This window comes from Lactuca saligna, chromosome 2 (assembly GCF_052625555.1).
Source record: "Lactuca saligna cultivar CGN05327 chromosome 2, ASM5262555v1, whole genome shotgun sequence".
NCBI lineage: Eukaryota > Viridiplantae > Streptophyta > Magnoliopsida > Asterales > Asteraceae > Lactuca > Lactuca saligna.
The window spans coordinates 182,307,440-182,320,934 of NC_136418.1; the positions used below are offsets into that span (position 1 = coordinate 182,307,440).

Genomic DNA, 13,495 nt, shown 5'->3' on the forward strand with positions numbered 1-13,495 from the left:
TGTTGGAAATGGTGTTCATGGTTATTAACTGTTTTGATAATATTTTTAATAATAACAAAGTCTTTTTAAATTGATCTCATTATCCAAATAACATAAGAAAATGAAGATTAATAATGTGCTAATTTATTGAGGAATTAATAAATTAATTAGAAGGATTTAATTAATTAAAGATATTGAGTATTAATTAATCATAAGGATTCATTGGAATATTCTAAAACCTCTGAATGCATAGAGGTGGATGGTTTCTAGATCCTTTGGATAGGGATAAAGCAAAATTGAATAAGATAAGGATAAACCCTAGAGTTTATATCCATATGAGATTCAACTACCTATAAATAAACGGGTAGGGTAAACCTAGAGCCTATTATTCCATCTCTCAAAATCGTCCGTACTCTATCTTTCCATCTCTAAATTCGAAATCTCATCCCCTCTTTAGGGTTCTTATTTTTTCGAATAAACCCTAATTTGTGGGTTCTTTCTTCTGTTATTTGGTATGTGGGATTGGTTCCATTAGAGGGGTTCTCTTTTGGATCCTTCATCTTGCAACAAACTCGCATACACGAGATCACAAACAAGTGAAAGTGAGGTTAGTAATATTTTTTTTTAAAAGCACGTTGCTATAATAGTAAAATATAATTCTAAGTTGCATGTGCACTTAGGTACATCAACTTTTGATTTTTCCAAAAACCTATGCGTTATGTACTTGATGCTAATAATCTCCAACAATGGGAGGATAGAAAATCATAAGAAGAAAAAAAAGCATTATAAGTGTTAAAAAAAAATTAGAGATCAAAAACGTTGATGACTATAAACATGGGACTTCTTGTAATTACTACAAAAATGCTTTTATAAATAAATGGAGAAAATAGGTTTCCAAAATTATAAGTGATTATTTGTTGAAGTCTTAAACATTCTATGTTAAAAGAAGAAATGATGAATCTTAATATGATGGCAAAGCGTCAAACATAATTGCAATTAATTAAGCCATCTTTTCAATCAAACTTAAAGACGATTTTTTTTTTCTCATAATAAGTATTTGTTGCAATGTAGTAAAATGCACACCAAATATCATAATCAAGTAGAACTTTATCACCCACTTTATTATTCAAAAACTAAAAGAAAAAGATAAAAAAAAAAAAAAAAAAAAAAAAACAAGTGAAGATATCACCATCTTTATTATTTAGTATCATGATCAACATGAAAAATACAATTGTAATATTTTAAATAAAAAATAATGAATAAACTTGAACTTAAAACATTAGTTACGATTTCTCTGAGTTTAATAATCCACTCATGCGCATGAAAAACTTAATTTAAAATATGATTTAGTGGTAGAAAAGAAGAATTAAGAAATATAATTGTTTAAGCAAATGATTTTTTTTTTTTTTTTGCACCAGTCAATATATTATATATAAAATAAAAGGAAGAACCCCTGCTAGCAAGCTGCTAGACAGGGAAGAGATACAAAGAAGAAAAAAAAACAAAAAGAGTGGAAACAAAAAATAGATCATACACCAAGAAAAGGCATCGTGGCCATTCTCCTTATTAACAGATCTCCTCTATTGTTTCTGTTTTTTACCCACAAGAACACCACCGATTTAATTATATCAGCAATTTTGATGGGTGATAGCCGGTTCTTTTTGAAGATTAAATCGTTCCTTGCTTTCCATATATTCCACATGGAGCTATAACAGATTCCCAACAAATGACTTGTTTGTAAGAAATACGTGTTCACGGTTATTAAAGGAAAAAATAATAGAAATAAAGGGGGTCAAAACTTGCATCCCAAGAGTTTGTGGAATATCATAAATTCGCCGTTTGTCGGTGGCATCAACGTCAAAAACATAATACATGCAAAGGCCTCGTACTATATGGAATATACAACTTTAACCCTTAATTGTTGCTGAATTTCATTTTGTCACTTTAGTTCATTAATAGAGTCACCGTAGACCTCATATTTTTGGAAAATCTTCGTAAAAATATTTTGGATCTGTTTACGATTCAAAAAAAACATGTTAATTCAGTTGCACACATTTAGTTTCTTTTGTAGTTTGGAAAATACAATTCTAATTAGATACCGTAAAACAATATTATTGTATTTATTTTGAGGTAACGACGATTCCTTATGTAATAGAAAACCTATTAAACACAAAAACCTAAATTTGTTAGGTTAATATAAGTTAGAGGTAAACATGGTTTAAGCTTTATTTATAAATGATAGAATTTTACTATTGTTCTATATGGTTTGCAAAATGTATCACGTTGAGGACATCGATCGATGGTTCTTATGGTTTCTCAAAGTATTTTATTGTTGGTCCTTTTGGATCATTTCATTGATAACTAACCGGTATGTGTATGTAAAAAGACTATATTTACAATTTCTTATTTTTATTTTCTTACTACTAAGTTTGTCTACCGTCGTTATCTCCCACCATCAAACATCAACCACCACATCACATCAGAAAAACCACCACTCATCATCTTTGGCAGCCACTTCACCTCTCTCATGTCACTACCAAAATTGCTCTCATTGTGTAACATGCTAAATTTCAAGACCAAAAATTTCATTTTAATAAAGCGGTTTATAAAACATTCATAATAAAACATCACTAATTAACATCCTTTTGTAAAAAACATAATTACATGTCTCAAAACCATATCATACATATAGTAATATCGTCAGAGTACAATCCCGAGAACATCATAGTGCGGAAATCCTGTATGTGTGTGATGCGTAGCTACCGCGCCAGCTCTTTCTCCTTCACTGAAGAGGTACCTGAAACAAAACTGAAAACTGTAAGCACGAAGCATAGTGAGTTCCCCCATCATACCGCATACCACATAACAAGCATACTACCAGGAAATTCTGGGGTGCCCGACCTACCCTGTCTGGTAATTCTGGGGTGCCGACCTACCTTGTCCGACAATTATGGGGTGCCGACCTACCCTGTCTGGCAAATCTGGGGTGTCGACCTGCTCTCCAGTTTAACTCAACCGGCTACGGGGACTATTTCACCCCTACTACTACCACATAATAACATAACATAAACATATTGTTAGGCCTATCTGGGGTGCCCGACCTACCCTGTTGGTCCTTACAACCGGTACTAGGGTCTAACCACCCCTACTAGTACTATCACATATCATCATGACATGTTAACACATAACTCATAACATATAGTGACATACCAGACAATTATCATGCATACAATTGTCTTAACTATAATAAACTACTAGTGGGCTGACATTGGTGCCTTCGACCCACTTCTATGGGATGGTAATTCACCTCAATTTCATGTTGTGTCTGAACTATCCTCGATATCGGGGTCAACTCCTCTAAACTCCTACACATAACAACCTTCCTTAATTACCACTTCAAGCTTTTAACCCTTTTTAAGGGTCAACTCAAGTCAAAGTCAAAGTGTAGGTCAACACCTTGGTCAAAGTCAACATCTGGTTGACTCGACTCGCCGAGTTGGTCCACCAACTCATCAAGTTCCATAATCCACAAATGCTACAAGTTTCGATCCTACTCGTCGAGTCTTTTAAGAACTCGTCGATTTGTCCTTCCTACAGATTCGGGACCCTTTGCACATGACTTAGCGAGTTTATCCTTTAACTTGTCGAGTCCGTCTTCATGCTAGTTGGGACGTTGAGTCCCTCTTCATGCAAGTTGACACTTTTAGTCCTAGACTCGCTGAGTTCTCCATGAACTCGTCGAGTTCTTCTTCATGTAGTTGGGACTTAGTCTTGAACTCGTCGAGTTTGTTCTTAAACTCACCGAGTCCCATGATCTTCAAGTCCATAAACAAACACAACTGGCTGAGTCTTCTTCCAAGTCAACAAATTGCTCATTATCACAAGAGGTTTGGGGGAAACTACGACCTGACTCGCCGAGTCGCGTGAGCGACTCGTCGAGTCCCTCCATGTCCAAAACTATTCAGTCAATTTCATTCGGCCTTAAAGCATCCAGAACACATATCTAACCTCCTAGTGTCCGTATTACACGTAAAGTCACAAACTTTACGTCCATGCATGGGTCTTCGAGCTCAAAAGACCTAAAAATAAGGCCCACAAGGTGCATGGGACTCCCATGGCCATAAAGTTGGCACCTTTATGCCATGGGAACCCTCAATGGTTCAAGATCTGAAGTTATACCCCCTTACAACCACAAAATCCCGAAAATGGCTCTACTAAAGCTTAGTAAAGGTAGAAACTTCCCCTAACTAGAGATCTAAGAGATAATGGTCAAGGTTGAAGCTTTTTACCTTAAGTAAGCTGGAAATGTGCCAAAACTTCTGGATCTACTTGCCTTCTCTTGATCTCCCAAACCTTCTCTTTCTTCTCAAGCTTCTAACATACACAAAATGGCACAAAGAGCTCAAGAACTCTAAAAAATCGATTAGGGTTTCGTGAGGATGGTCTGAGGGTGCTGGAGGCTGTAAAGGAAGCTAGTTAGGGTGTTTAAGTAGGGTGCAAACCCTTAAAATTAGGGTTTCATCCAGACAGACCTACTCGTAGAGTCGAGGCATCTGACTCGGCGAGTAGGTCCTTCCACCTGTGCCTAAGTTTCACCTCGACCCGACGAGTTGGGGTCTCCAACTCGCCGAGTCCCAGAGTAAAAATGTAAAAATTCATATTTATAATACATACTAGGAATCGGGCGCTACACATTGTCTTTCTTATCTTCCATCATCTCCGACTAGATGTTGTCCTCGTGGTTTTTTTATTAAATACAATCAAAGTAGTTGATTACCAAAAATAAAATAAAAATAAAATCAAAGCACCAACGGGGTTCAATGGTTACAACAAAAAAAATATCAAAGTTACAAACAAAAACAATTGAAGAATTTTGTTTCAACTACCTACACCGTCTACTTGAAATCTTTAAATCACCTTTCATCTGAATTATTTGACACCAACTTCACATCAACCCTACCATTTATTGCAAATCCCTAAAACCATCTCTTATATCCAGCGGTAACAACTATAGTGGTGGGTGTCACAGCAGCACCACTAACCATTAAACCTATGGATTATCTACCACTATCACTCCATTCCACATCTTTTTATTTTTTTAATTTAAAAATACAACTTTAAAGTTAAAAAAAAACATAGAATTTTTTAACTAGTTTTTCATTCAATAGAGAAACATTACAGTTAATATTAAAAACTACATTACTTAAATAACCTACAATTTAAAAGAAAAACATAAAAAAAAAAAAAAAAACTAATCTTCGTTCATGTTAAGTTGGTATAAATGTTATGTGACATCTTCTTGAAGATCAAAACAAGTTTCACTGTTATGAATTTCAATAATTCGTACTAAAAATTCAGTTGTTCCGGGTACGAACTCTTTAATCAGGATGACAACGTTGTTCAGATCATACATACAAATCGCTCAACATTGATCTTCAATGATAATATTATGCATTATAATACATGCACGAACCATTCACTTAGTTATATTTTAATCTCATAGTCATGTAGCGTATTTCACTACATTCCATGTCTGCTTGAGAACTCCAAATACTCTTTCGATATACTTTCTCGTTGATTCCTTCCTTTTTGTGAACAACTTTTCCTTTTCACTTTGAGGAACCGAGTATGCCTTCATTAATGTAGAATAATTATGGTATATCCCATCACAAAGGTAGTAACTATATGCGTACGCGTGCTTGTTCACCATGAACGATATATCCGATGTTTTGTCGGTCCAAATATTGTTGAACAGAAGAGACTAACCAAGAATATTAATGTCGTTGTTGGACCCCGCAACTCTAAAGAAGGAATGCCATATCCACAAACCTTGAGATGTATCTGCTTCTAGTTTTATACTTGGTTCACCTATATCAAATCTAGTGAATTGACCACGCCATGAGTTAGACATTTTTCCCAAGCCACAGGTGTACAATATAGACCACCAAGCATACCTGGAAATCCATGCATCTCTTCATGAGCCAAATATAATCTCTCAATATCATGTGGAGTAGGTTTACGTAAATATTCTTTGTGAAAAACCTCATACACATATGCACAAAACCAATCTACACAATCAATTGCGGTCCTCTCGGATATTTTCTAGTACTCGTCAACTGCATCAAAGTCTATACGGTATCCCAAATACCTAAGCGCAACTGCATATTTTTATATACTACTAAAACTCATTCTTCCTCCAGCATCAGGTTTTTGTTTGAAAAAAAAAATCATAACGGACCTCTAAAGCATTACTAATATGTAAAACTATATAGCCTTATTTAGACGGAAGTGACGTTCGAACGAGTCATCATTGTAAAGACAATTATCGGCAAAGTAATCGCGTACCAATAAGTCGTATGCGCTTAGCGATCTCGATTGACGACCGCTCTTGAACGCGCAACATTAGAAATTTCTTCATCGTGAATATGTTGCACAACATTGAAGAAGGTCGAGATGAATTCTCCATCATCATCTGAATTGAAATTCTTAAAAAAATCCATGTATATTTGTTTTATAGATAGAGAGTGATAGAGAATGGTTTAAGTGTATAGGTTGTTAAAATTGTTGTGTTTCAGTGTTTAATATAAGTAATGATTTTATATTAAAAAAAATATTTACTTCAAAATATGACTGTGGATAAGGGTGTTCATGGGGTGGTTCAGTTCGTATAGTAATAAAATTGTGAAACATAACCACAGGGTGGGTACCTCATGCGCACTAACAGAAACCGAACTGAACCGTATGAAGATGGATAACCACGGTTTGGTTTACGGGTACCCGCTAAAATATAAAAAATCAAATTCAATCGAAACTACAAAGTCTATTCTAGTTATTTATTAATATTAGTAAGTCAAAGAGTTAAACAAAAAAAACATAATGAATTTAAAACTACCAAATTGAAATTGCTTGCTATATGGATTTTTGTTTGGGCTATTAGGTTGACACATTAATGGAAATAACACTCATAAAATAATACTTTTTTTTTTTACTTTATATATATATATATATATATATATATATATATATATATATATATATATATATATATATATATATATATATATATATATCAAACGGTTCGGTTTCGGTATCCGCAAATGCTTAAATATCAAAACCAAAAAATCAACCTGTTGATATCCGGTTTTCCGATTTCGTTTTTTTTTGTTACATTTTTTTCAGTTTTGGATTGGCCGGTTCGACTTGGTTTTTATGTACAACCCTAAGTGTGGAACGGTCAAGCAATTTCATTTGTCGTTTACGTTCGTCGTCGGCAATATGAAGGAGCCCAATAATGCCCAGCCACGAATGGTCAAGATAGCGTGCACGCTTAATTCTCGTGGCCACACAGACTTCGAGATAGGTATAGGCGGTGGCCATACATCACATTCTTGATCATAAACTTTAATGTTGATTTCAAAATAGAAAAAAAAAAAAAAAAGATTGCTCGTTAGGTTTCAATCTTGACTCGATATTATTATTATTATTATTATTATTATTATTATTACTATTATTATTATTATTTCAAATAATAAAAACCTAATAACTTAAAGAGTTTAAAAATGAAATAAAAATCCAAAACCAAAATAAAAATGAAATAAAAAATTTGAGAGGTTTAAAAATCCAAAATCGAAATAAAAACCTTAAATTCAAATGTAAACTAAAACGAACCTTAAATCTAACCCCAAAAATTTTAAAAACCCTACACCTCATCTTGGGACATGGGTTGTAGGGTGATGTAACCACCAACAAGCTTACACATGAGGATACAATACGGTTTTGAAGATGGACAGACCATCAGTTCTGGAGTTAGAAGGTTGATGTATCTTCAAAGAAAATTAACTGCTGAGTGCTGATGATTGAAATGGAAGATTAGGGAGACGTACTCATCGTTGAGTTCTAGTTAGAGAAGAAGGGACAGAAGACAAGGGTGGAACGATAGGAATAAGATGGAGGTAAAGGTGGTTGTCGTCTGTAGTTCTGTCACTCCTCCTAATGCTTTGTTGGAGTGGAGATGGAGTATTTGTTGGTGATGTTAGTGTATACATATATATTGAATTATAAAAATGCTCCATGATGTTTATTAAAACTTTTAAATTTACGGGTATAATGGTTACTTTAAAAAAACAAATGTTTTAAAGTTAGATATAGCAACGGAAAAACCAACAATGCAACAAAATGAAGGAACAAGACGAAATATGTAACGTTTCTAACAGTTTTCATTAACATTATATCTTTCTTAAATATATAAAAATTTGTCTTTAAGTAGATTAAAAATAATATGCTCATTACAAAAATTAAATTATTCGTCATAACCTTCAAACAAAAAAAGGTTAGTCATCAACATCACAAAAGTATTATGAAATATTTGTCATTGTTGACGTATATTTTAAAATTCAATTATTATTTATTAATCATGATTAAATGTTAATTTTTTAGATATAGATTAAACATAAGAGTAAATTACACATTGTCCTTATGGTTTAGGGTAATTTGCGTGTTTAGTCTCTAACTTATTTTTTAATTTAGAAGGTCCTTACTGTTTATTTTTGTTACGCGTTTGGTCCCAGTCTTTTCTAAAAAAAATATTTTCCCCTTGATTTTTTTAAATCTATTTAAATAAACACTCTCCCAACTCCACCCCTCTAACCTTACATTGCCTACTTCACTATTTTTTCCTATTTAAATAATAATTTTTTTAGGTAAGACAGAGACCAAGAGCGTAATAAAAACAAATAGTAAAGACCAAACACATAACAAAAACAAATAGTAGGAACATTCCAAATTAAAAAATAAGATAAGGATCAAACACGCAAATTACCGCAAACCATAAGGACCATTCGTGTAATTTACTCTAAAATAAAGGCATAAGGTATAAGGGTATATTGGTAAACTGGGACACCAAACGCGTCTGCTGTTTCTTTCTGTTGGTTTTCAAGCTGACGACTTCACTATTTCTAGAGTGCGATTGAATTTCTTTTTCTTTTTTTCTTTTTAAATATCTGTTATTACTTAAAAAGAAAAAGTTCTTTCCAAGAAATATCTCCCCCAAATTTGCAGCGATCACACGTTACTCCATTTTTAATGCAAATTCAGTCCTTTTCAAATGCACCATTTCGTTTCGTTTCATTCCTGAATCGAGTTGGAGCTTTCATATCGATTCCAAACACAACCAAAAAAAACCCTAGAATTCGATACTCTAATTCTGTTTAGAGCCATTCTTGAAGCCATTTCCCCCATTTATCCGGTTATTGACTCGTTAAATTAACATAAATTCTCATATATACATGTCAAGATCGCTATCTAACCCTTGTCACCTCCAATCCATTTGACGTTTTTCTCTTTGTTTTCTTCTACATCATCGTAAGTATTTTTCTTTTTGGGGATTTTGTGGATTGAGCGTTTAAAAGGTACAATCAGAGAAGGGTTTGTATGCGTCGATTAATGGAAACAACAGGTGTTAGCGTTGATCCTACGAGTTCTGATAATCATGCGACTAATAGTCCGAATTCATCAAACCCCACATCACCGACGATGCGGAGGATAAGCAGTAGCAGTTCTTCGCCGAGAGCGATGTCGTCTTCTCCGTTTCCGATAATTCGTTTCTTACAAGCACCTGTAACTACTATAATTGAATACTCGGGTGTTCTTCGACCTAGGTCGAATACCGATTATCACGAATCAGAGAGCTTGATTTCTAACCATCATCATCGTGATCATAACTCGAGTGGTTCCGGTACTGCTAGTAATAGAAGTAGTAATGGTGAGAATAGCAATGGGGAGGTTTCGATTCGGATAATGGGTGGTGCAGACCAAGAAGAGGAGCGTGGTGAACCGGTTGCGGTGAACCGTGAAGATGGCGGAGGAGAAAGGGAGGTGGCTGATTCCGGTGATGGAAGTGGTGGTAATGGTGGGAGTAATAATAACGTGGATTCAGCATATCAACAGCGGTATGATTTGCAGCAGGTTTCAAGGTGGATTGAACAGATTCTTCCATTTTCTTTGCTGTTGTTGATCGTTTTCATTCGTCAGCACTTACAAGGTACAAAAACCAACTTCTGTTATTTTCAAATAAAGTTGTATGATGATGAATACTGACTTATTTACTTCACTTGTATCTAACTCAAATGTAGCCAGATTATGAAAAATCGCTGGTTTTGAACTACATGACTGGTTTCTATTAATTAACATCTTGCATATTCATTTGTAGGTCTATTTGTTACAATTTATATCACTGCTTTCATGTACAAGTCTAATGATATTCTACGGAAGCAGACAGCCTTAAAGGTAATAATATGCTATTCCCCTTCCATCATCTTATTTTGGTGTTTAAAGTTTAAATAAATACATATCTAAAATGATTTAAATTTTTTTGCAGGGGGAGAGAAAATTGTCTGTTCTTGCTGGGTATTGCATAGTTTTCATGCTTCATGTGATTGGAGTTTACTGGTGGTACCAAAATGATGATCTTTGCTATCCCCTTTTCATGGTTCCACCAAAAGAAATACCACCTTTTTGGAATGCTATTTTCACCATCATTGTAAATGGTAAGCACGAACCATATTCTTTTTTATCATAGATATGTATATACATGTAGAGTTCATGGATTAATTGCAAGCAAATAGCTTCATGTGTTCATTTCTTCCTATTACAATTACAACAGTGTACTCTGAAAGAAATATCTACCCAATTTATAGCAATGATTGCCATCCCAAAAAGATTGAGATTTTTATGTGTTGCAGATACGATGGTAAGGCAGGCAGCAATGGGTTTTAAGTTGGTATTGCTTATGTACTATAAGAATGGCAGGGGCCATAGCTTTCGTAGGCAGGTAGGTACATAATATAATAAAACATTAAATTTCAAAAATATTTTTTGACAAGGCTCTGAGGGGGGGGCGTTTTTGGTATTTCAGGGTCAAATGCTGACTCTGGTTGAGTACACACTTCTGTTATACCGCGCATTCTTACCTGCCCCTGTTTGGTACCGATTCTTTTTGAACAAAGAATATGGGAGCCTCTTTTCATCTTTGACAACAGGCTTATATTTAACTTTAAAGCTCACATCAGTTGTTGAGAAGGTATATTTCTAATTTCTGATTTTTTTTTATGAGGTCATTCATGTCTTTTGTGCAAGTCCCTGTCCCATCTTGTTCCACCTTTTTGGGTAGGACACAAAATTGGAGTTTTTCTCTCAATTCAATGCATGTCAATCACAGTACAGAGTCGTCTGTTTTGTCCTGTCTTGTCTAGTGAATTAATTTTTTTTTTTTTTTTATTTTCTTCAGATTGGATCCTTCTACGCTGCATTAAAGGCACTATCGCGGAAGGAAGTCAATTATGGATCATATGCAACGGCAGAACAGGTATAATGAGGGAGTTTTTTTTTTTTCTTCTGTAATTATTTATTATTGAAACACTGTTTAAGCTAACATTGATAGTGATATGATATGCTGTAGCATTTTTGCTTTTAACTGGTTTTTACTGGAGCAGGTAAGCGAAGCAGGAGACCTGTGTGCTATTTGTCAGGAAAAGATGCAGGCCCCAATTTTGTTGCGCTGTAAACATATATTTTGTGAAGACTGTGTCTCCGAATGGTAATTTTTTTTTTTTTTTAAAGTATTATATTTGAAGTTGTATGAATGGTTGACTTATTGACCACTTCATGATCATGATCATGATCATCAGGTTTGAAAGAGAAAGAACTTGCCCGTTATGCAGAGCTTTGGTGAGACCTGCAGATATACAATCATTTGGGGATGGTTCAACGAGCTTGTTCTTCCAGTTTTTCTAGAAGACCTTCCGTATTCATGTTTGGCACTCTCTTCTTCAACATAAGCAGTAATTTTTTGGCATTTCCCCCTCAAATTGTACAGTTGTGCCTATTATTATTATTATTATATTATCATACATCACATATACATACACAGCATATAACAAAATGGGAGAGGATCTTTACACTCAACACACATAACTAAACACTTTGGATCCCATATAATAAACACAGCTTCAAACAAACTTCTTACTTTGACATTTTTACTCATAAAATGTGGTGATGGGGAATTCATGTGAAAAAGGCTACACATCACTCGTAATCAAATCGACTCAAATAACTCTTTGGATGGTTTCCTAAAGCTGTAGAAGATGTTTGAAATCAAGAGCCCAATCGTGCGCAGAAAGTAAATCACAAAATCCATGTAGGTTTGTTTCTTATTATAGATTGTATAAAGAGACCAAATCCTATATAATAATGGTTGGTATTCATAGATATTAAATACAAATTTCCTCCAAAATGGATAAGCATCTACATAATAATGGGTAGATGGTAGTTAAAAATAGTTATTGGCGACTTGGCGCAACATCTATGACGGAATACACAAAAACTTAGAAGGTGTTTGGGATTGTTTATTTAAACTCTTTATTAATTTATTGCGGTTTAGTACTCGTAATAAAGAGCTGTAAGTCTTAAAATAAAAAGATTTCATAATCATTTATTGATTTAAATAATGAGTTTTTGATAACTTATTTACTAATTATTTACTGACTTATTTAATAAGTTTTTGATAAGTTATTTTTTAATACTACACATAATAAAAAATTAATATCACACATAATAAAAAAATTAACTTATTAGTTTATTATGTTTTGCTACTGAATAAGCTAAACCAAACATTTAAAAAAACTCTATTTAAACATCAAATAACATAATATTACTTTCAACATAAGTTGTTTTAAATAAGTAATCCCAAACACTTCTTAATAAGTTAGGGATACTTGACATGATCTCAATTTTTAAAGGGATAATTTCATATGTGTTACTTTTAAACTTCAAAATACTATATTTGTCCAACTTAACTTCTTAATATTATATTTACCCTTCATAAATCTTCAAAATATTATATTTATACAAATTCTTTTTTATAATGTTTTTAATATTTTATAATCATTTTTCACACCTTAGAATTATTATAATAATTAAAAATTTTAACCATAGTATCCTTACGTGTATGATAATAAAATGTGAACCTCTAAATTGTTGGAATGTTACTCTCTTCACAAGCAAAACCTTATTTTGATTATTTAGTTTTTGTTGTTGTTGATTATTATCATGCTGTAGATTGAGGATATTTTAGATATTACTATTGCTATTTTGATATTTAAAAGTACATACACAGTATTTTGATATTTAAGAAGGGTATATATGATATTTTGATGTTTAAAAAGGACATATATGATATTTTGAAATTTTATGAAGGGTAAATATGATATTTAGAAATTTTATAAAAGATAAATTTGATATTTAGAAATTAAGTTGAGTAAATATGATATTTTGATATTTAAGAATAACATATATGAAATTCTCCCAAATGTATAAATTACTGGATTTAAAATCTGTAAATTTTAAAAGGTTGGAGAGGGTAGTTAGATGGAAAGTTGCGATTTTTAGACCTAAAAAGTAGAAAAAAAGAGATATCTTAAAATGTAATCTAATTATCTGTTGTGTGTATGTAGTTTGATTG

General features: G+C 33.2%; 1 protein-coding gene across 1 annotated transcript; it reads left to right on the plus strand.

The window, feature by feature from the left end:
- Positions 1-8,987: 8,987 nt before the first annotated feature.
- LOC145028431 (uncharacterized) lies at positions 8,988-11,890 on the plus strand. Its single transcript, XM_078977118.1, has 8 exons — positions 8,988-10,018; positions 10,187-10,263; positions 10,355-10,523; positions 10,719-10,807; positions 10,892-11,056; positions 11,264-11,341; positions 11,469-11,572; positions 11,664-11,890. Exons 1-8 carry the CDS (start codon positions 9,409-9,411, stop codon positions 11,767-11,769), a joined length of 1,398 nt encoding a protein of 465 aa, XP_078833244.1. The 5' UTR covers positions 8,988-9,408; the 3' UTR covers positions 11,770-11,890.
- Positions 11,891-13,495: the final 1,605 nt, after the last annotated feature.

Coding starts and splice junctions, on each gene's coding strand:
- LOC145028431 (XM_078977118.1), top strand. CDS start 9,409: ATGCGTCGATTAATGGAAACAACAGGTGTTAGCGTTGATCCTACGAGT. Junction 10,264..10,354: donor GGAAGCAGACAGCCTTAAAG/GTAATAATATGC, acceptor ATTTTTTTGCAG/GGGGAGAGAAAATTGTCTGT. Junction 10,524..10,718: donor TTTCACCATCATTGTAAATG/GTAAGCACGAAC, acceptor TATGTGTTGCAG/ATACGATGGTAAGGCAGGCA.